This window comes from Pituophis catenifer, unplaced genomic scaffold (assembly GCF_029215685.1).
Source record: "Pituophis catenifer annectens isolate HBS135680 unplaced genomic scaffold, rPitCat1.0.hap2 SCAF_2, whole genome shotgun sequence".
Classification (NCBI taxonomy): domain Eukaryota; kingdom Metazoa; phylum Chordata; class Lepidosauria; order Squamata; family Colubridae; genus Pituophis; species Pituophis catenifer.
Window position 1 is genome coordinate 90,382,665 of NW_027256882.1, and position 21,239 is coordinate 90,403,903.

Genomic DNA, 21,239 nt, shown 5'->3' on the forward strand with positions numbered 1-21,239 from the left:
TTAATGAATAGCAGTGTTGAATTGCCCAGCACAAACCTGGTGTCATCTCAATTGCAAAGGCTAATCATAGGAAGTCAGCTCATTGCCCTTCAAGTCAGCTGCGTAACATTCTTCACAGCTACACAAGCTGTTTCAGGGTAGACTGCTATCACTGCCTCTTTCGGTTCAATCTCTCTTGCACCCAGCTCATTCAGTATATGGCAGAGGAAAGGTTTAAACACTGGTGGCTGAAGTTAAGAAGACCAAAGTACCTTTATGTGCTACCCAAACTCTGTCCTTAAGAACTGGTTCTTTAAGGCTGAGTTCATTTAGGCCCAGTACATAGATTTTCAACAGGAAAAAAATTGCATGATTGAACCACTTTTCCACAAAATTTTGGAAGTAGCAAAACATATCTTTTTATTGAAAATAAAGTATTTTTTCTATGTAGTACCTCACTTTGAGGCCATGTAAATCTTGAAGGGAGCCTAGTTTTAGGAAACAGATTAGAAGCAAAGAGGCAAATTCTGTTTCTTGGCAAACTGTTCTGCTACCTTGGTACCAAGAAGTTCTCACAATCCTTTTGACCTCATTGTCTAAGTCTTTTCAGATTACAGAACCAGAAAGTTACACAAAGCACAGTCTGCTTTAAGTGATGCTGTTTTAGCTTAAAGGTGACTTAAAATTGAGGGTAACAGGAACCATTTTGCCCCAAGTATAAATATTTTCTATATAACTCCAGTCCAGTCAAGAATCCAGAATGCTTGGTTACAACATTTTAATGAGAAGACCTGAGACATGCTAAATCTTCATGTAGCTCATCTTTAGCCATCCTGCCAAGGATTAAGCCCAGTGAGGTCACACGATAAATCTGTTCTTCATAAGGGAGCCACTCTTGGTAGCTGTGTCTGCATGAGCCTGATAACCAATTACCACTTTTGAAGAGAGGCCCAGGTGTTCCTTATACACACGCCTGAAAGCCAGAACAAAGTAATTTTGTGTGAGTGCCATTAAAGATATCAATCCCCATTGGTTTTTACTTCACACATTTCTTTTGGTTCCTTTTAAATAAATCCCATTTAAGAAATCTAGAGCCATTTACAATAAAAGAATTGCAGTGAAAAAGGAAAAACAATAAAAAGATACATTAAGACATTTTGTAAAATACAGAATACCAAGTGAAATCTATAAGATACATTAAAATGTGAAGAAAAAGTAAAAGCAACAAGTTAACATCATGGCCACACGCTAACACATGATGTTGGTTCGTTGTTTGCTTGCTTGCTTTCTTAATATCAGCTGATTATATGTTTGTTTTTTACAGTTGTGTGATTTATGATTTTTTTAAAACATTAGCTGCCCAGAGTAATAAATTTGAGATGAGCAGCCATATAAATTGAGAGAGAGAAAGAGAGGGTGAAGGTGTGCCTAGGAAAATTAATCTGTCTTTCCTAGGTGCCAAAAGAGCAGGAAGCATGGCATCAGGCTTTCTAAAGCCCACGGGACCTGCCACTGAAAAGGCCATCTCTCGGATGAGTACCCACCATACCTCAGTCTGGGAGGGCCCTCTGAAGGTGACACTCACCCAATATGAATCACTCCATCCCGGTTCTCTGCCTCTCGGGTCCAAATGGCAATTTTGTCCCCTTTGGCACGAATATTGATGACTGCCCCACAGACATCATCACTGTAGTCACAAAACATCTCTCCAATCAGGCACAGCAACTACAAAAAGGGGGCAGGAAGAAAATCCACATGAAATATACAGGGAACCAGATGTCAGCATTTGTCTGATGTATCAGGTTTTTCCTGCCCTAAAGAGTTTAATATTGATTGGGGGGTGGGGGGAGTAGAATCTTGTGAGATAAATAAGAACTAATCTTTTCTACACACTGTGAACCTAATAAGTGAAAAATACTTAAATCAGAACCACGTCTACATTCTTGGGCGGCAAGAATCCAAGTGACCCACACAAGTAACAAAAAAAGTAACAAAAAAATAGAGTTTCCTCTATGTAGTTAGTTACTTCTCTTAAGTTGCCTACTGAAGGTCTGGATTTGTGCGACCCATATCTGGTAGCCCTATTGTGTTCAGGGTTACACAACCTCTGTTCAACATCTTCTTTTCTCTCTTTTCCAATATGTTTTGTGCTTTTAATCAGGCTGTACACCGCCCTGAGTCCTTCGGGAGAAGGGCGGTATAGAAATAAAATTAATAAATAATAAATAAATAATGTTTTTCTTCTTCTGTCCAATAAGCTGCTGGAAAAGTGAGGGAAGGGAAGCACGCCAGATGTCTAAACTGATGGCTTTCGAACACCTTTTAAATTAGTCTGAGGGCATATTGCCCATCTCAGAATAAGCTAGTGTGGTCTCGTTTGTGGAAGGAATTACTGAAACAGAACAATTATGTAAGTAGCCCTATCTACTAAAGAGAGGCAGAGATGAGCTTTTGGATCCATTACAGAAATATGGCCACAATCCAAAGAACCACCTGGTTTGAGAAATTAATGGAGCGGGGGGGGGGGATATAAACTGAATTCTGCTTACTTACAGTCTCTAACCAGAAACGGTCAAGTTCTGTACGCCGCTGCTGCTTAGCCAATGTGATAAGCCAACGACCGCCATGCTTGTTCCAGTTATCTTCCCACATGGGTTCAATACCATCCTGGTAGAAAAATGTCAAAGATAATAATTGCTTGCCATGTACATAATAAGGAAGATGACCTAGATGAAGATATTCAAGTTCTGTTGCCAAAGTAACAAAAGATAAAACATGTTTTAGGTCCAGAATGTCCAGATAACATTTGGAAGAAATTCAGATAGGTATCATCCTAATTCACTGAACTAGAAGAAGGAGAAGGAGGAAGGACAACACAGTCAGATTTATAGCCAGTCTCAATAAAAATAATTTTAGGATTCTTGCTGTTGATTTCTTGGTCTGGCCTACCTAATGGAGCTAATACCACCTCATATGAATCATACATATGAGTCATACATATTCTCACTATGTGTTAGGCTACAGATATATTCAGATGGGAAGCACTGGTTTTATGCCAGCAAGCAAGGCATAAAATTAAATAATTATTCCCTAATATGGACAACTTCCAAATATGCTGACTTCCTAGCCAGCATAATTATTGCAGATAAGGTAAAGGTAAAAGTTCCCCTCACACATATGTCCTAGTCGTTCCCGACTCTAGGGGGTGGTGCTTATCTCTGTTTCAAAGCCGAAGAGCCAGCGCTGTCCGAAGACATCTCCGCGGTCATATGGCCAGCATGACTAAATGCCAAAGGCGCACGGAACGCGGTTATTTTCCCACCAAAGGTGGTCCCTATTGTTCTACTTGCATTTTTTACATGCTTTCGAACTGCTAGGTTGGCAGAAGCTAGGACAAGTAATGGGAGCTCACCCTGTTATGCGGCACTAGGGATTTGAACCACTGAACTGCCGACCTTTCGATCAACAAGCTCAGCGTCTTAGCCACTGAGCCACCACCTCCCTTTATTTTTGGATAAAGTCCTGTATTAGGACAATACACAAGTTGAGAGAGTTAAGCTTCATAATAAAGGAGTCCAAAGTATAGTCTCTCTGTTTACCTTCATATAAGAGACCCTCATGTCACAATTCAATGGGTTTGGGGTCAAGTTGTTGGGACTTAATAAGTTCTGGAGAAAACTTACTTTGAAAAGAGAGTAGTCACAGCCAGACGTCAGCTTGCTAGCTAGTTGGATATGGCTATACAGCCTGCAATTTCAAGAACAGGAGAGAGTTATTAGCAATATAATTGATTGATATTATTTCAATAAGAAACCAATTGCATAGGTATCTCCAAAACTCCAATCCAGAATTTTTTTCACTAAATCCAGGTCCATATCACAGAAAAACATTATTAACTTCCTACAGCACTCATCTGGCCTAGCTGTATTTTACATGTTTCAGGTGGCATTTTTAGCAAGGAGATACAATTCATTTTCCAAGCATTAAAGTCAGAGCTATATCCATTTTACCCTCATAATTATTTAAGGAGTAGTTAAATTAATATAAATACTCAATGCCTAGAATTTTCTCTATAAAATGAACCAGTGAGAAGGAAAGGAGGGAGGGAGTTTTTTTCAACAATGATGTTATGGGTGAACAGTTTTCTCATTGGCTCACTCGGTCTGTAGGTGTCTTAGGTGACACATTGTTTTTACAGGTCCTTAAAGGGGAGAATTGGCTCAATGGCTTCACATATACTCCGTCACAGCAATTGTCCTGAATTGGGAGGGTGAGTGCATATGATCAGACAAGTATACACTACCCTTCTGATTCCACTTTAATATTCAGACAGTATTAATATAGGCTACAGTATTTTGAGTCTGCAGATTTTTTTCAGAAAAAAGAAGCCATGGCGAAATGGACAAAAGAATGGATTCATTTGCCCCCTTTCTTCCACAGTAGATAGCAAGACTGTTCCTTTTTTTTCCATTCCACATGGAGGCTAGCAGGGTTTTTTTTATCTTGTGTGCAAAGTGATGGTGGTTTGCTACTCCAGCAGTGGTGGGTTGCTCCCGGTTCTGTCCAATTCTTGCAAACCAGTAGTAAAAGCGGCAGGAGGCTCCGCCACCCGCCCGGATGTCATAATGGATGATCTGTGCATGCGCAGACGCTTCTGTGCATATGCAGAAATGCTCATGCACGAGTGAAGCAAGTGCAAGCGCGTGCCCCCATTGCAAACCGGTCGTAAAGATAAGTAGAACCCACCCCTGTACTCCAGGACTATCTCTCCTTTTCCTCATCACTACCTTCAACACTCTGTTCCTAGTGTCTGTTTGCACGTAGTCCTTGGAGAACATATCTTCCCTTTCTCCTCCATTATAACTACATGTAAATACAGCTACTAGGGAAAACACCTGATTGTAAGATTACAATCAGATGTACTTTTAGCAGTTGTTTTAAATGCATTAGAAGAATAGTAACTTCCCAGTGATTTCTTTTTCTAGTAACTGCTCAGATTTTTCTTTCTCTTTCTTTTCTTTTTTCTTCCTTCTTTCTTTCTTTCTTTATTTCCTTCCTTCTTTCTTTCCTTCTTTCCTTCTTTCCTTCTTTCCTTTCTTTCTTTTTTTTTTTTTTTTGCAAACAGCAGCAAATGCATGCTAGATGTTCTGGAAACAGGTGGAAAAGACAATGTATTTTTGCTTTTTGTGTGAAGGAGGGGAAGTAGGATATTTTTGTTGCTCCAGGACAATTGGTAGCTTGGGATAGGAAACTGGATGAATGTCATCAAACAACAACAATAACACACTGCTATTTATTAGCTAGAGGTCCACTGGTATATTGTGAAGTGACTTATGACAGTTTTTCACACAATCTTTCCAGCATCCCCATGATCATGTGATCAAAATTCAGATGCTTGGCAACTGGTTCATACTTATGACCGTTGCTGTGTCCCAAAGTCATGTGATCCCCTTTTGTGACCTTCTGATGAGCAAAGTCAATGGGGAAGCAGATTCACTTAACATCCAGATGACTAACTTATCAACTACAGTGGTTCACTTAACAACTGAGGCAAGAAAGGTCGTGAAATGGGGCTACATTCATTTAATAAATTTCCCTTAGCAACTGAAATTTTGGGCTCCATTGTGGTCAAAAGGCAAAGATTACCTGTATTGATCTAAATGCCATGTAGGAAAGAACTGCTTTCCATAACTGATTTGTTTAGGAAAACTTTTGTATACACTGAGTTACTTAGAGAGCAACAGATACCCCAAGGATTTGGAATAAGAGAGACCTTTCTCTATATCAGTAAACTATGTTCTAACAAGTCCCTGTATTTGTTTTCAGTGGGGAAAAATATAGCAAGGTGGCATTTGTAGTATTAATAATTTATACGGAAGTTCTCCAGAATCCTCTATTTTTTCTCTCTCACCAATGTGGACATATTGCTGCTTGATCCAAATGCAAATGACATAACCTACAATCATATTACTTCTTCAGGATTGTATGACTGAAATATTAGCATGCGCGGAAGAAGATAAGGATACACTCACGCCAGAGGCTATAATATATCCAAATGTATTAGAAATGGGTAAAACGTTCAGATACAATGAATTATTAGATGGGGGAGGGAACCTTAAAACAAGGGAAGAATTGATGGAACAAGGTATTTCTATAGACTGGTGGCCATATAACCAAATTAAATCCAGATATAAAAAAGATAAGGAGGAATTTGGCATTGAAATGAGCATAAATGGATTTGATAAGATATGGATGGGTACGGACGACAAAATTTTAGCTAAATTATATAATTACTTATTGGAGTACGATATGGCAGAGGAAGTAGTTAAAGAACCGATGTTAGCATGGGCCAAAAATATAGGACAGAATATAAATTTGAACGAATGGGATTCAATATGGAATAATAACCTTAAAATGACAAAGGCGACGGCTTATAAGGAAAACCAATACAAGCTGTTTTATAGATGGCATATGGCCCCAGCCAGGATAGCGAAGATCTACCCCAATTCGAGCCCTAAATGTTGGAAATGTGACCATCAGCAGGGTACTTTTTATCATTGCTGGTGGACATGTAATCAGGCACAAAAATTCTGGAGGATGATATGGGTGTGGATTAGAGAAATAATAAAAGAAAATTTTGATTTTGACCCAAAAGCTTTTCTCCTGGGAATTTTGAAAACTGAATATGCAAAAAAGAAAAAGTATTTAATTATACATATTCTGACAGCCGCTAGAATTTCCTTTGCCCAGTATTGGAAAGAAAAACAAATACCACCTCAAGAACATGTTATTGGAAAAATATTGGAGTGCGCCGAAATGAACAAATTGACTTCAGAAATTAATGACAGAGAAGATTCAGAATTTTATAGCGTGTGGGACATGTGGTACGAATGGATGGGGGAAAGAAATAAAGAAGGTAATAGAGATTAAATTTTAACTAATTAACAAAATCTATATGAATAGTATTAGATTTAGTCTTAGGGAGTTGAGCACTATTATTTTTAAGTGTTTGAAATTAAATCTAGCTTCAAGAAACAATATCAACAAAAGACAAGCAATAATGTATGTAGATGTATATATGTATATAACTGCACCAATGAACCGAAAATGTACCGATTGTATCACTATATGTTATAATAAAATCAAATTTAAAAAAAAAAAAAAAAAAAAGGATACACTCACGCCCAGAAGTCTTCCACAGTATCAAACTTGGTAACAAGCCGCAAGTTATCTTGCCAGGTTTTACTCTTGTCATTTTTGAAGAACCACAAGGCCCACCTATGAATTAAAGGAAGGTACAAGTGAAGTTACTAACCAGAACAAAGTCAGGGAAATGCTCTTTGAAAGCCAAGCCAAATTATCCTCATGCTTCTTAATGCTTGTTTTGGGGAACTGATAAGTGCTCCATGCTCAGTTCAGTCTAAGTGTAATCAGAATTGATATTTGTAGCCAATACATACTAAATTTTCAGTTTAGAATACCTGAAAAACAGATCAGTCTTTTCTCTATTTCTCCTTTTTTTGTAAAGAAATATAAAAATGGAAGTTGGAGTATCTTAAGCAGTGGTGGGTTGTCCCCAGTTCGCACCAGTTCTATAGAACTGGTAGTAAAATCGGCAGGAGGCTCCACCCACCAACCCCGACATCATCAGAATGCTTCTGCGTGGCCCGTTGCGAACCAGTAGTAAAGGTATGTAAAACTCACCCCTGATCTTAAGTGTTTGATAATGAACAAATACATTATTTGGAGAATGTGATTCCTGCTCATAAGAGAAAAAAGACCGAGGACAGTTAATACACCTGTAAACTGAGAGCATTTTCTTATGTGATAACTATAAAACCCGCAGATGTACAGAAGTTTCTTAACCGCTTTTTGAGAACAAACCACCAAACATTTCTTGAAAATATATACAGTATATCTGTTCTAGTATAATTAAATGCTTCCTTTAGCAACATTTATATGTATATGTTCAGGACACTTATAGTTCATTAAGGGAATGGCAAGTAAGAAAAAAGAATATTGAAGCCCAAGAACTGGACATTGGACATAACAAAATAAAATGGTTTTATTGCTAATACCTGTTCTGCAGGGGATGCTTGGTGATGTGCTCCACAACTGTCTCCCCACTCTTAGTCTTGTGCTTCTGATGCTCTTCATGTGTGCTTGCCTAATGTTTGAACAAAGGGGCAATGCTATGGCAATTGACAGGACAGTCATTTCCCAATTTTTTCCTGAAGTCTTTACCGGCTAAACAATAACACAAGCTAAAGATGATAAACCCTGTAACAATAAGGCATTGCAGATTAAATAAAAGCCAACAGGTTTTTCCAGAAATTGAGAAGCCCATACATTTCAGGCCCATGTTCTTTCTCAAGAGCAAACCCAAAACTAGAAAGCTTTTATCTGGACATATAGCAATAAGAGACAAAACCTATCTATGTGCCTTTTCTCCAGAGTGGGAGAAGCAAATTATTTCTCAAAGTTTAGAAAGTTTCATATCCCAGGCATACTAAGATTTTTTTCCAAGACCAGTTCTAGCCCCAAGGAAAAACTGCTCTAATTTCATGTATTTATGATCCCCAAACAGACGTAGTTCCTGCAGCATGAAACATCTCCTGGAAAAGGCTGAGCCACCATCTCAAAGGACAGGCGAGAGAGTGAATAAACCAAGACAATTCTTGGCTAAGCAAAATTACAAGCTCCCAAAATGTCTAACTTTTTCCAAATCTTTAGTCAAAGTAACAGGAAAACAAAGAGTTTGATGCCCCAGACTTTAGTACCATCTTCATTTTATGCAACAATCCCTAAGGCAAGAAGAGAAGGCTGACATTGTAGGTTTTGTTTAAAGAGCTAAGGAGAGCAAATAGATCTATGAAGGAAGACTCACTGCTCAATGAGCTGATGGCCTCCTTTTCATATTAGCTAGTTTAGACAAGTTATCTTGGGCCTGCTTGTATTTTCTTCAAGCAACAGCTTGAAAATTGTTTTCATAAGCAGAAATTTTATATTCCTATTCCCTCAGTCCCCTCCATTTAGTGTTGTAGAATCAGTATAGCTTGGTAGACACAATTTGTATGTTCCCCAAGCATCTCAGCACCTTTAGTAGGCCTACTATCACAACTACAGTAACAAGGAATGAGATTTCCCCAACATGCAGAATTTCTTTTGTTATATTTAAAGATACAGAAAATCCCCCATTATAGTTAGGAATACAGGAACTTTACTAGCTCAGTCATAGAAAAGCTTTCCATGCAGTTTAGGCCATATAATGTAGGTCTTCCGATTTATCTAAGCAGTGAAAGATCATTGTTTGGAATATATGCCAGGTTAGAAGGGTTTACTGTATTTGCTTGGAAGAATATTGTATTCCATTGCATTCAATTGAATTTAAGTCCTGCATGCTACAAAGCAGAACCTCACTTCCAATATATGAATCAGCCTAGCTCTATTTCTCCCCCAACCAAAATGAGTTCTCAAGAAGTTAAACATGGAGTTGAATAATTAAGACTCCATTTTTGTGAATATTATACCTGCAGCTTGCAACTTGAGAAAAAAAGGAGAGAAAGCTCAGTAAAAATAACTAAATACTGTATTACCTACCATCTTTGCTGCTGCCATATTCTACACAATATTTTTTTCCAATTCTTTTTACCAAGAAGGTACTTGAAGAATCTCTTTAAACTCCCAAACAAAGACAGGCTCTTCTTCAAAAAACAAGAGAGTTGAGTGTATTTCATTTGTAGAATCTGTTAACTTCCTTTATTGGGTGGAGCATGACATGTATGGCAAAACAAGGTCATTAGAATGCCTTTAATGTTAAAGGACCGGAGTCCATTTCTCTATGACAAAATTAGAACAAAAATAAAATAGAGATCTGGGCAGGTGGGAGAGAGTGTCACTGTGAAACTGAAAACAAGAGGAATGCTGAATGACAACAATTGTAGAGTAGAAAATGGATGTGGCTTTATTTTTTTTAAAAAAGAGGCTAGCATTTGAAGAACAGGTCACTTTCCCAAGTCAGATTACACCAGATTCCATCAAGCTTTTAGGAAGCTCTTGAGCATCATGATGCCAGTTGTCATCTATCAGCCTGTCCTTGTCTGCTCATTCGGTCTGGGTCCATTCCACATCAAGAGAGGGCAAGATAACTGGATGCTGTACCTAGGAAAAGCTTGGGACATTTTCCTGTTTCAGGCCAAGAGAATAATCCTCCTGTCTCCATTCTGCCTACAGAACCCCCTGACTGACACAAGATACTGATATCTGCTTCATTTGGCCAGCTAGCTTCATTGAGCTTTTACATGGCTGGCCATTTGGCCCAAACAGTTCTGATAGCTGTCATTTGTTTCAAGTATTGCTGCTCAAGGCAATGGCCTAATAGGGTGGGTGGGGGACTATTGATGCTGTTTGCTTGCTTAGGCAAGTAATTGAACAGGTAGCCATCAGGAATGAGTGTTCATCCTTTTTGGATGGTGTGGGAACAACCACAGATACTAGCATTCATCTGTATGCCTGCAGCTGTCTCAAAGCAGTCTGACTGAAAACAACATTACAATTTCCGAAGGGTAACAATACAGAATCCAGTAGCACCTTAAATTATTTATTGCAGTATAAATCCCTGTAGCCCACAGTCCACTTCATCATGTACTTAAAATTTATTTAAGTTTGCACATATCCATGAGTGTATTGGTAAACATGATAAGCAGCTAAATCAGATTTTAAAAAACTCTTAATATTATTATTTCAGTATTTCAAGTGACTATTGAAAAATAGTCTTGACCAATCTTCCCTAGCTTGGTGTCCTTCAGATGTGTTGAACCTATAATTCTTAAACCAGAAGACTGGGATAACATACAAAACCTTTTCACTGGTAAACTAATTTACCCATTCTTTCATTTAGGGTCAGGCTCCAAAAACCAAGAAAAGCATGTTGCAGAGTACTTCTAAGTAGTTTCCTTTATTGTTCCTCTCCTGTAGACAGAAATATTGCCCAACTAAAGCAAGCATTTGCATCATTAAAAATATACTCCAAGAACTTCTAGGAAGAAGCTATCTTGATCTCTTTCTCCCCAATCAAAGTATCTAAACTTTGCTGTCTTTTGATCCTCTGGAATGCAGCCCCTCCCTCCTGGGAATCCAGGCTATATTCCATCACATTTAGGCCATAAGTAATACAATTCCAATCAATAAGCTGTACTTCTGTGATTTTATGCTGGGGTTTCCATTTATAGCTCCCTATTCAAGAATGATCACTGTAGGGTTACCATATCCTGCAGACAGAATTGTTCTTCTGCTTTCTCAAGCTTTCTGATGTCAGATTTATGCTAGGGTTTTGTTTTCTGCTTTTCTTCACCCTGTGTATAGAGAGGGATCTTTGTGCATTTAATGCAGTAAGTATTTCCTGGTAATAGTATCCTACTGAAAGATGAGAAGGTGGCTGATATTATTAAGCATTAGTATTATGTAGCTGAAAAGATTCAGGGATAAGATTGGCATCTAGTTTTGTGCTAGGCTGTGATGCCAATACTGGTAATCCTCGACTTATGACCACAGTGGAGCCCAAAATTTCTGTTGCTTAGCAAGACATTTGTTAAATGAACTTTTCCCCATCTTACAAATTTTCTTGCCGCATTAGTTAAGTGAATCATTGCAGTTGTTAAGTTAGTAACATGATTGCTAAATGAATCTGGCTTCCCCATTGACTTTGCTTGTCAGAGGGCCGCAAAAGGTGATCACATGACTCTGGGCAACAGTCATAAATATGAGTCAGTTGCCAAGCGGCTGAATTTTGATCATGTGACCATAGGGAAACCACAATGGTCATAAGTGTGAAAAACAGTCATAAGTCACTTTTTTCAGTGCCATTGTAACTTTGAATAGTCACTAAACAAACTGTTGTAAGTCGAGGACTATCTGTATTGGTGTCTTTTTATTACACATTCTGTTTATGCTGATAAGCAGCTCTTACAGGGGTACAGTAATATTGTACGTAGGTAATATTGTACATATTACAGGAAATAACATGCCTATTATTTAAACCTGTGAGAGAAAAGTACCGTGGACCTGTAAATCACTGATGATGTATTAGGCAGCAGTTTTTATTGGAGAACTGGCAATGTCCTCTCACTTTTTTTCCTTTCAGATTTTCCTTATTATTTCTGAGCATCTCATGGATTTGGTAATCTATTTTTCATTCATTAGACGGAATATGATAGTTTCTGTCCCAGGTTTTGCAATGCCTTCCCTGTTTGGTGCTCATCAGAAATGCAGATACATGGTCTTCAGATTGGGAGCTATACTACCAAACATCGGCACTTATGTGGGTGAAGGAGTGGATTAATTTGAGGAATACAAGATTACTAACACTGGAGGGCCATGATTTGCAATTGGGATGGCATGCCTTTCTATGGTACAGGAAGGGTGAGATACAAAGCTACTTCCAGAGGCACTACATTAGGAAGGCATTACTGCTAGTATGGGCCAAAATCAAAGAGCATCATTATCTGAAAATACTAGTGTGGTTATCTACAGTGGAGGCAGTGATAGACCCAAATGTCATAAATATGGGGAAAAAAACATAAGATATAAGGACATACTAAATGAAAGGGGAGAACTAAAAACTAAATAAGAACTAAACAGATCAGGTATTGACCTGTCATTGTGGCCACAATTACAGATACAATCCAGATACGAAAAAGCCAGGAAGGCGTATGGGTTTTATAAAGAACCAAATGAGCTAGATCAGATGCTAATAGGAGCAGATGAAAAATTAATTAAGAGGATATATAATTATTTAGTAGCCATTAAACTGGGGGAAGCAAGTAAAAGAAACTATGATAATTTTGGCTAAGAATTTTGGCTATACAATTGAATTAGACAAATGGCAAAAATTATGGAACAGAAACTACAAGCTTACAATGTCAACAGCATATAAATAAAATCTCTATAAAATGTTTTATAGATGGCACTTGTCATCTGCAAGAAGAGTGAATATGTACAAAGATAAATCTGTCAAATGTTGGAAATGTAACCAAACACCAGGTTCATATTATCACATGTGGTGGACGTGTCCCAAAGCAAAAAACTATTGGAAGAAAATTTGCATATGGCTAGAAGCTATGATAAAACAACACATAGACTTGAAACCTGAGATATTCCTGCGGGGCATGCTACCAGAAAAGTATAAGGGTAATACATACTTAATTTTACATATTTTAATAGAAGCCAGGATTGTATATCCACAATATTGGAAAAATGAAAAAACCCCACAGATGGGAATATAATCAAAAAAATAATGGAATCTGCAGAAATAAATAGGTTAATGCTAAAAAAATTTTCTTAAAAAGATTCTGAATATTTTATGACATGGAAACTTTTTTATAAATGGTTAGTCGATAGATACAGAGATCAGATGGACAGGTTTATATGAAATATGGATTATAGGAGAAAGAAAAATTGATTAATAAACATTTTGATGCTTATATAATTGAAGTTAATATGGAAGATGGTATACTTTATAACAGTGATTGATAGTATCTACTATATGTTTGTATGTTGATATGATCATAATGCTTATGAGGATGTTTAAATTTCAACACTTTTGTTACTTAGAAAACAGTTCAATTTAGAAATGGAATTTGTGATATAAAAACAATAAAAAAAGAAAGAAATGCAGATACAGCAGCTAGCAGATCTGAACTCCCCCCCAAATATGTTTGGTGGGCTGAGAAAAGGAGCTACAGATTTTGTACTGTTTTGAGTAGAACCTGGAACCATGTAACTATGTATAGAGAACAATGTGTCCCTCCCAGTGGTGGGTTTCAAAAAATTTTTACTACCAGTTCTGTGGGTGTGGCTTAGTGGGTGTGGCATGGCTTGCTGGGCGTGGCAGGGGAAGGATTCTGTAAAATCTCCATTCCCACCCCAATCCAAGAGAAGGTTACTGCAAAATCCCCATTTCCTCCCAATCAGCTGGGACTTGGGAGGCAGAGAATAGATGTGGGCAGGGCCAGTCAGAATTTTTACTACCAGTTCTCCGAACTACTCAAAATTTCCTCTACCGGTTCTCCAGAACTAGTCAGAACTTGCTGAAACCCACCTCTGGTCCCTCCCTCACCCCTCCTATCCATCCAACTATCCATCCAGTTTGGCAGAGGTGAAGGTACTTGGGCTGGAAACCAGGAGACTGAATTTCTATAGCCAGGTTGGTGTAGTGGTGAAGACAGTAGCTTAAATGCTGAGGCATGAAGTTGGCTGGGTGACCTTGAATCAGTTGCTCTTTCTCAGTTCAATTTACCTCACAGGATTGTTGTTGTGAGGAAAATAGGAGGAGGAAGGAGTATTAGGTATGTTCACTGCCTCAGGTTATTTATAAAGTAATAAAGGTGGGATAAAAATAAATATATAACAAATAAATGATTAATAGTTTTCCAAAGTAAAGTAGACTTTTCAATTATGTAATCAATAAAGTCCAGCAATGAACTAATTAATCTGATATTCAGGTTTCTGAACAGAAATACATAATATTTATATGTAAATATATTTAAATAGAATACAATAAATAGAAATATTTATTTGAAAAAACAATGTTTAATGTTTTGATTTGGCACCTCTTTGATATGGGCAGAGTGCTTGAAGTTATTTATAAACTGCATGAAAGGCAATAATTCAGCTGGCAGAAAGAGTAAGCTTCGTTCATTTCCTGCATGTCCTGCATCTTTCTTTCTATATATTCCTATTCCTTGCCAGGAAAAAAGTGCAGTCCTGTTTTCAAAAATAGAGAAAAAGCAATTTTGTTTTCAAAAGCTGTCAAATCCCAAACACCCTAAACTCTTCACTGATAAATTTAATATACGGAAATAACATGCTTAAAAAATATAAGGCTTTATTGTCATTTGTTTACACAGCAGGAAATAATTTTTTAAAAGTTTCAACATTCTATTGTTTTCATAACCAATAAATATAACTTTAGGCTGATTTCTTCTGATTTTATGAGAACTAGCTCTTAACTACAATTACTAGATTCACATACTGTGTTAAACTATGCTATGATTTCATTTGGCATGTTGTGTGAATTTGGCATTGTGTTTCGTAATTATTTTATTGATTGATTGATTGATTGATTGATTGATTGATTGATTGATTGGTTCGATTTATATGCCTCCCTTCTCCGGAGACTCAGGGTGGCTTACAATGTGTTAAGTAATAGCCTTCATACTTTTGTATATACCTGCTTAGTAGGGCTTTCGGCTCCCCCTAAGCGGTGTTCTTTTTTATACAAAGTCAGCTTGTTGCCCCCACAATCCGGGTCCTCATTTTACCCACCTCGAAAGGATGGAAGGCTGAGTCAACCTTGAGCCTGGTGAGATTTGAACTTGCAGTAATTGCAGGCAGCTGGTGCTATTTAACAGCACTTTAGTCTGCTGCACCACCAAGGCTCACTTTATGACTTTAGAGTGTGAAGGAAGTTGGCACCCACCCCCCTCCTAGAAGAATGCAATATTTTAGGAAATGTTGGAAAGGCGGAATATTATATTTTCCTGGATGAGAAAGGGAGAAACTTTTAAAGACAAAGCAGCTCCCTGCAGCTCCCTGCCCACCCCCCCACTTTAGCTCCAGGAGAATGGGATTAAGACATGGCCCTCAGGTAATGATAGGATTAGCCCTCTACCCATCTAGCAACAGAACTCACCATATGGCACCTGGGGAGATTACATCATCCAGTAAAATTCAACCAAGCCTGGGACTCAAGACAACCTACAGAGTTACCCTTGCATGGCCCCATGGGAATCTGACAACCAATCAGAATACATTTCTTTCACAGGAAGAGGAAGCTCCAAGGCGGGGCCCAAGAGGGGGTATAAATTTCTCTCTCTCTCTCTCTCTCTCTCTCTCTCTCTCTCAAACACACCCACACACCCACACATACACACCCACACATACATGTGTACACACACACACACACACACACACACACACACACACACTCTTAGACTTATATACTACTTTATAGTGCTTTACAGCACCCTCTAGAGTTTATAGAGACAGTGTATTGCCCCCAACAATCTGGCCCCTCATTTTACCCATCACAAAAGGTTGGACGGCTGAGTCAACCTTGAGCTGATAAGGATCAAATTCCTGCCAGTCGGCATAGCTTGAAATACTGCATTCTAAGCACTGCACCATCACACCTCATCAATCCAGGCACCTGAACTTATTCAACAAATTATAGTTAAGGAAACACAGGAATGTTAATACAGGTGACCCCTGACAAGCCTAGGCCTCGGTAACCCACTTATGCAGACAGAATACGGAGTAGCAGATTTGGAGCTGAAACCAAACCAATGACAAAAAATGCAGAAACAATGAGATTCATACAAGCTTTCTCAGATAAACACCCTAGGAAATATTTGAGATGGAGCAGTCAGCTTAATATACAGAAAAAAAAGGAGATAGGATTATGTAATATGAGAAAAACAGAAAGGTAAATAAAGCATTCAAATATATAGGAATAAAGAGAATAAGAGTAAGAAAATATTATACAGATAGGTAGAGAAGAATTCTTAAATTGTAAATGCTTGGAACTCAAAGTTGTCACAGGAGCGAAACAAGAATCCATCTGATCATATGAGCATCTAGGAAGTGCAAACATCATGATGGGATAGAAAATAAATCATTGCTATAGCTCAGTGTTTCTCATGCTGGCTGGGGAATTCTGGGAGTTGAAGTCCCCTCATCTTAAAGTTGCCAAAATTGAGAAACACTGCTCTAACATCTTGAGATGAATGAAAATGCAAGTTTAAATTACATTTGGATAGCAAAGGTAGTAGAAAGAGCAGATCTTTGAGATCTAAAAAGAGAAAAAAAAGAGAAATGTCCAGAAGAGAAAATGACCCTTCAAAGATAGCCCATTTCTAACATATTTGCTGTGAATAGATCAACGTAAATATATCTCTTAATCAATTTGCAGAACACCTTTATGGATAAATCAACATTCAACAACTTAATGGCTCACATCTCTTTTGCTCAGGTGGACAATACTATTATAATACTAATGTTTGATGTATCTATCTACCCATATATTTAGTAAGTTGCTTTCATTTTAAATTCCTGTCCTCATAATCAAGCATGTTGGTCCCTCACCAATACTGTCTTCAGCTCTTTCCTGCCTGTCCAGAAATTTCTTTTTTGGGTCAAAATGGAGACCAAGAACCCCCCCCCCCCAAGAGAGTCATTTCTCCAAAACATCTGCTTTGTTTAAAAGTACCAAACAGTGGTACCTGGAGATTCAGAAGAGGTGTTATTATTATCTCCTAACTTCTGGAATTCATACATTCAGACTGATGAAGCAGAGTTGCCTTTAAGGATATACAGTGTATCTAGCCCAGCTTCACCACTTCAGAGTGGAACAAAAATCAATACACAAGTTTTTCAAAAAGCTCACAATATGTATCTAGTTTCAGAAATCCTTATAATAACCATCGCCCAGATGGATGCCTGAGCAAGCAGAGAACAGTTTTGGCCATTCTAAGCCAGCATGATAACATTGCAATTGTTAGGACTAAGACTTATTTGTGCACATTTTCCATAAACTTTCAGTTCTTACAGACATTGTACGTTGCCCCAATTGGATGCAAAGCTCCAAAATGTTTCATGAATTTAAATTTTTATTCCTATAATAATGTTTCGTTCCTGTGTCCTTCATTTGAAAGTCTTATATGTTTTATCTGTATTCACTGACATTTGTATTGATTCAGGTGATCCATGATCTAATTCAGTTTCTTCAGGAGAAAAAGCAGTGCAAACCCCTAATAGTAAAGTCTGTTTCTTGTAATTCAAGAAGTAAAATTTTCCCTACAGATGGAGAGTCAACATTAACTTGTTTTCAACACTTTTCTCCATGGAACACTAACCCATTCTCCTGTCAATCATGTCATCTGCAATCCAATATGGTACAAATACATAATGCAGAGCAAAGGCAGAAAAACAAATACCAAAATACATGAATTGTGTAATTCATTTATTATAAAATGTACTCCTACAAATGTAATATATTACATCTATTTAGTGGAGTATAACCTTTTAAATTTTACATAAAGTTTGTTGTTGTTGTTGTTAGTCATGAAGTCGTGTCCGACCCATCGCACCCCCATGGACAACATTCCTCCAGGCCTTCCTGTCCTCTACCATCCCCCGGAGTCCATTTAATCTCATGCCAACTGCTTCAGTGATTTCATCCATCCACCTCATTCTCTGTCGTCCCATTCTTCTTTTGCCCTCAATATTTCCCAGCATTAGGCTCTTCTCCAGTGAGTCCTTCCTTCTCATTAGGTGGCCAAAATATTTGAGTTTCATCTTCAGGATCTGGCCTTCTAAAGAGCAGTCAGGGTTGATCTCCTCTAGGACTGACCGGTTGGATCGCCTTGCAGTCCAAGGGACTCGCAGGAGTCTTCTCCAGCACCATAGTTCAAAAGCCTCAATTCTTTTACCTCAATCTTCCTTATGGTCCAACTTTCACAACCATACATTGCAACTGGGAAAACCATAGCCTTGACTATACGCACTTTTGTTGGCAGGGTGATGTCTCTGCTTTTCAGTATGCTGTCTAGATTTGCCATAGCTTTCCTCCCTAGGAGCAAGCGTCTTTTAATTTCTTGGTTGTAGTCCCCATCTGCAGTGATCTTGGAGTCTAGGAAAATAAAATCTGTCACTACCTCCATTTCTTCCCCATCTATTTGCCAGGAATTGAGAGGGCCAGATGCCATGATCTTAGTTTTCTTAATGTTGAATTTCAAGCCAACTTTTGCACTCTCCTCCTTCACCCGCATCAGAAGGCTCTTTAGTTCTTCTTCACTTTCTGCCATTAGAGTGGTATCATCTGCTATCTGAGGTTGTTGATATTTCTTCTGGCAATCTGAATTCCGACTTGTAATTCATCTAGCCCTGCCTTTCTCATGATGTGCTCTGCATATAAGTTAAATAGGCAGGGCAACAGTATACAGCCTTGCCGAACTCCTTTCTCAATTTTGAACCTATCAGTGGTTCCATGTCTAGTTCTCATTGTTGCTTCTTGACCCGCATATAGGTTTCTCAAGAGACAAATAAGGTGGTCTGGTACTCCCATCTCTTTAAGAACTTGCCACAATTTGCTGTGAGCAACACAATAAAAGGCTTTAACATAGTCAATGAAGCATAAGTAGATGTTTTTCTGGAACTCCCTTGCTTTCTCCATGATCCAGCATATGTTAGCAATTTGATCTCTAGTTCCTCTACCTCTTCAAAATCCTGCCTGTGCTTCTGGTAGTTCTTGATCCACATACTGCTGGAGCCTACCTTGTAGGATTTTAAGCATAAATTTACTAGCATGTGAGATGAGTACAATGGTGCGATAGTTTGAACATTCTTTGGCATTGCCTTTCTTTGGAATTGGAATGTAAACTGACCTTTTCCAATCCTGTGGCCACTGTTGAGTTTTCCAAATTTGCTGACAAATTGAGTGTAGCACCTTTACAGCATCGTTGTTTAAGATTTTGAATAGCTCAGCTGGAATACTGTCACCTCCACTAGCTTTGTTGTTGCTCAGACTTCCTAAGGCCCATTTGACTTCACATTCCAGAATGTCTGGCTCAAGGTCAGTGACCACTCCATTGTGGTTATCAGGAACGTTAAACTCGTTCTTGTATAGTTCTTCTGTGTAATTTTGCCACCTCTTCTTAATCTCTTCTTCCTCTGTTAGGTCCCTGCCATTTTGGTCCTTTATCATGCCCATCTTTGCATGAAACGTTCCCTTCATATTTCCAATTTTCTTGAAGAGATCTCTGGTCCTCCCTATTCTATTGTTTTCTTCTATTACTTTGCACTGTTCATTTAAGAAGGCATTCTTATCTCTTCTAGCTATTCTCTGGAATTCTGCATTCAATTGGGTGTATCGTTCTCTTTCTCCCTTGCCTTTTGCTTCCCTTTTTTCCTTAGCTATTTGTAAAGCTTCCTCAGACAGCCATTTTGCTTTCTTGCATTTCTTTTTCTTTGGGATGGTTTTAGTTGCTACCTCTTGTACAATATTGCAAACCTCCGTCCATAGTTCTTCAAGACAGACAGGTCATAGCAGAGAGCTCTGACAAAACGTGATCCACTGGAGAAGGAAATGGCAACCCACTCCAGTATCTTTGCCATGAAAACCCCATGGACAATACATAGTTATAACCATATAAATTGCCTTAAAAAAAAAACTAACCAAAGGTTTCTGGCTATTATGTCCTTATATTTTTATGTGAATATACATACAGTGGGGCAAAAAAGTATTTAAGTCAGCCACCAATTGTGCAAGTTCTCCCACTTAAAAAGATGAGAGAGGCCTGTAATTGACATCATAGGTAGACCTCAACTATGAGAGACAAAATGAGAAACAAATCCAGACAATCACATTGTCTGATTTGGAAATAATTTATTTGCAAATTATGGTGGAAAGTATCAAAAAAGTATCAATATCAAAAGTTCATCTCAATACTTGGTTATATATCCTTTGTTGGCAATGACAGAGGTCAAACGTTTTCTGTAAGTCTTCACAAGGTTGGCATACACTGTTGCTGGTATGTTGGCCCATTCCTCCATGCAGATCTCCTCTAGAGCAGTGATGTTTTGGGGCTGTCACTGGGCAACACAGACTTTCAACTCCCTCCAAAGGTTTTCTGTGCGGTTGAGATCTGGAGAGTAGCTAGGCTACTCCAGGACCTTGAAATGCTTCTTATGAAGCCACTCCTTCGTTGCCCGGGCGGTGTGTTTGGGATCATTGTCATGCTGAAAGACCCAGCCACGTTTCATCTTCAATGCCCTTGCTGATGGAAGGAGATTTGCACTCAAAATCTCACAATACATGGCCCCATTCATTCTTTCCTGTACATGGATCAGTCGTCCTGGTCCCTTTGCAGAGAAACAGCCCCAAAGCATGATGTTGCCACCCCCATGCTTCACAGTAGGTATGGTGTTCTTTGGATGCAACTCAGCATTCTCTCTCCTCCAAACACGACGAGTTGTGTTTCTACCAAACAGTTCTACTTTGGTTTCATCTGACCATATGACATTCTCCCAATCCTCTTCTGGATCATCCAAATGCTCTCTAGCAAACTTCAGACAGGCCCGGACATGTACTGGCTTAAGCAGGGGGACACGTCTGGCACTGCAGGATCTGAGTCCCTGGTGGCGTAGTGTTACTGATGGTAGCCTTTGTTACGTTGGTCCCAGCTCTCTGCAGGTCATTCACT

The 21,239-nt window shown here is 38.5% G+C and overlaps 1 protein-coding gene across 1 annotated transcript; it reads right to left on the minus strand.

The window, feature by feature from the left end:
- Positions 1-837: 837 nt before the first annotated feature.
- EIF4E1B (eukaryotic translation initiation factor 4E family member 1B) lies at positions 838-9,597 on the minus strand. Its single transcript, XM_070933800.1, has 7 exons — positions 9,580-9,597; positions 8,058-8,146; positions 7,162-7,257; positions 3,663-3,726; positions 2,533-2,646; positions 1,565-1,704; positions 838-952 (listed from the first exon to the last, which is right to left on the minus strand). Exons 1-7 carry the CDS (start codon positions 9,595-9,597, stop codon positions 838-840), a joined length of 636 nt encoding a protein of 211 aa, XP_070789901.1.
- Between the last annotated feature and the right edge of the window lie 11,642 nt (positions 9,598-21,239).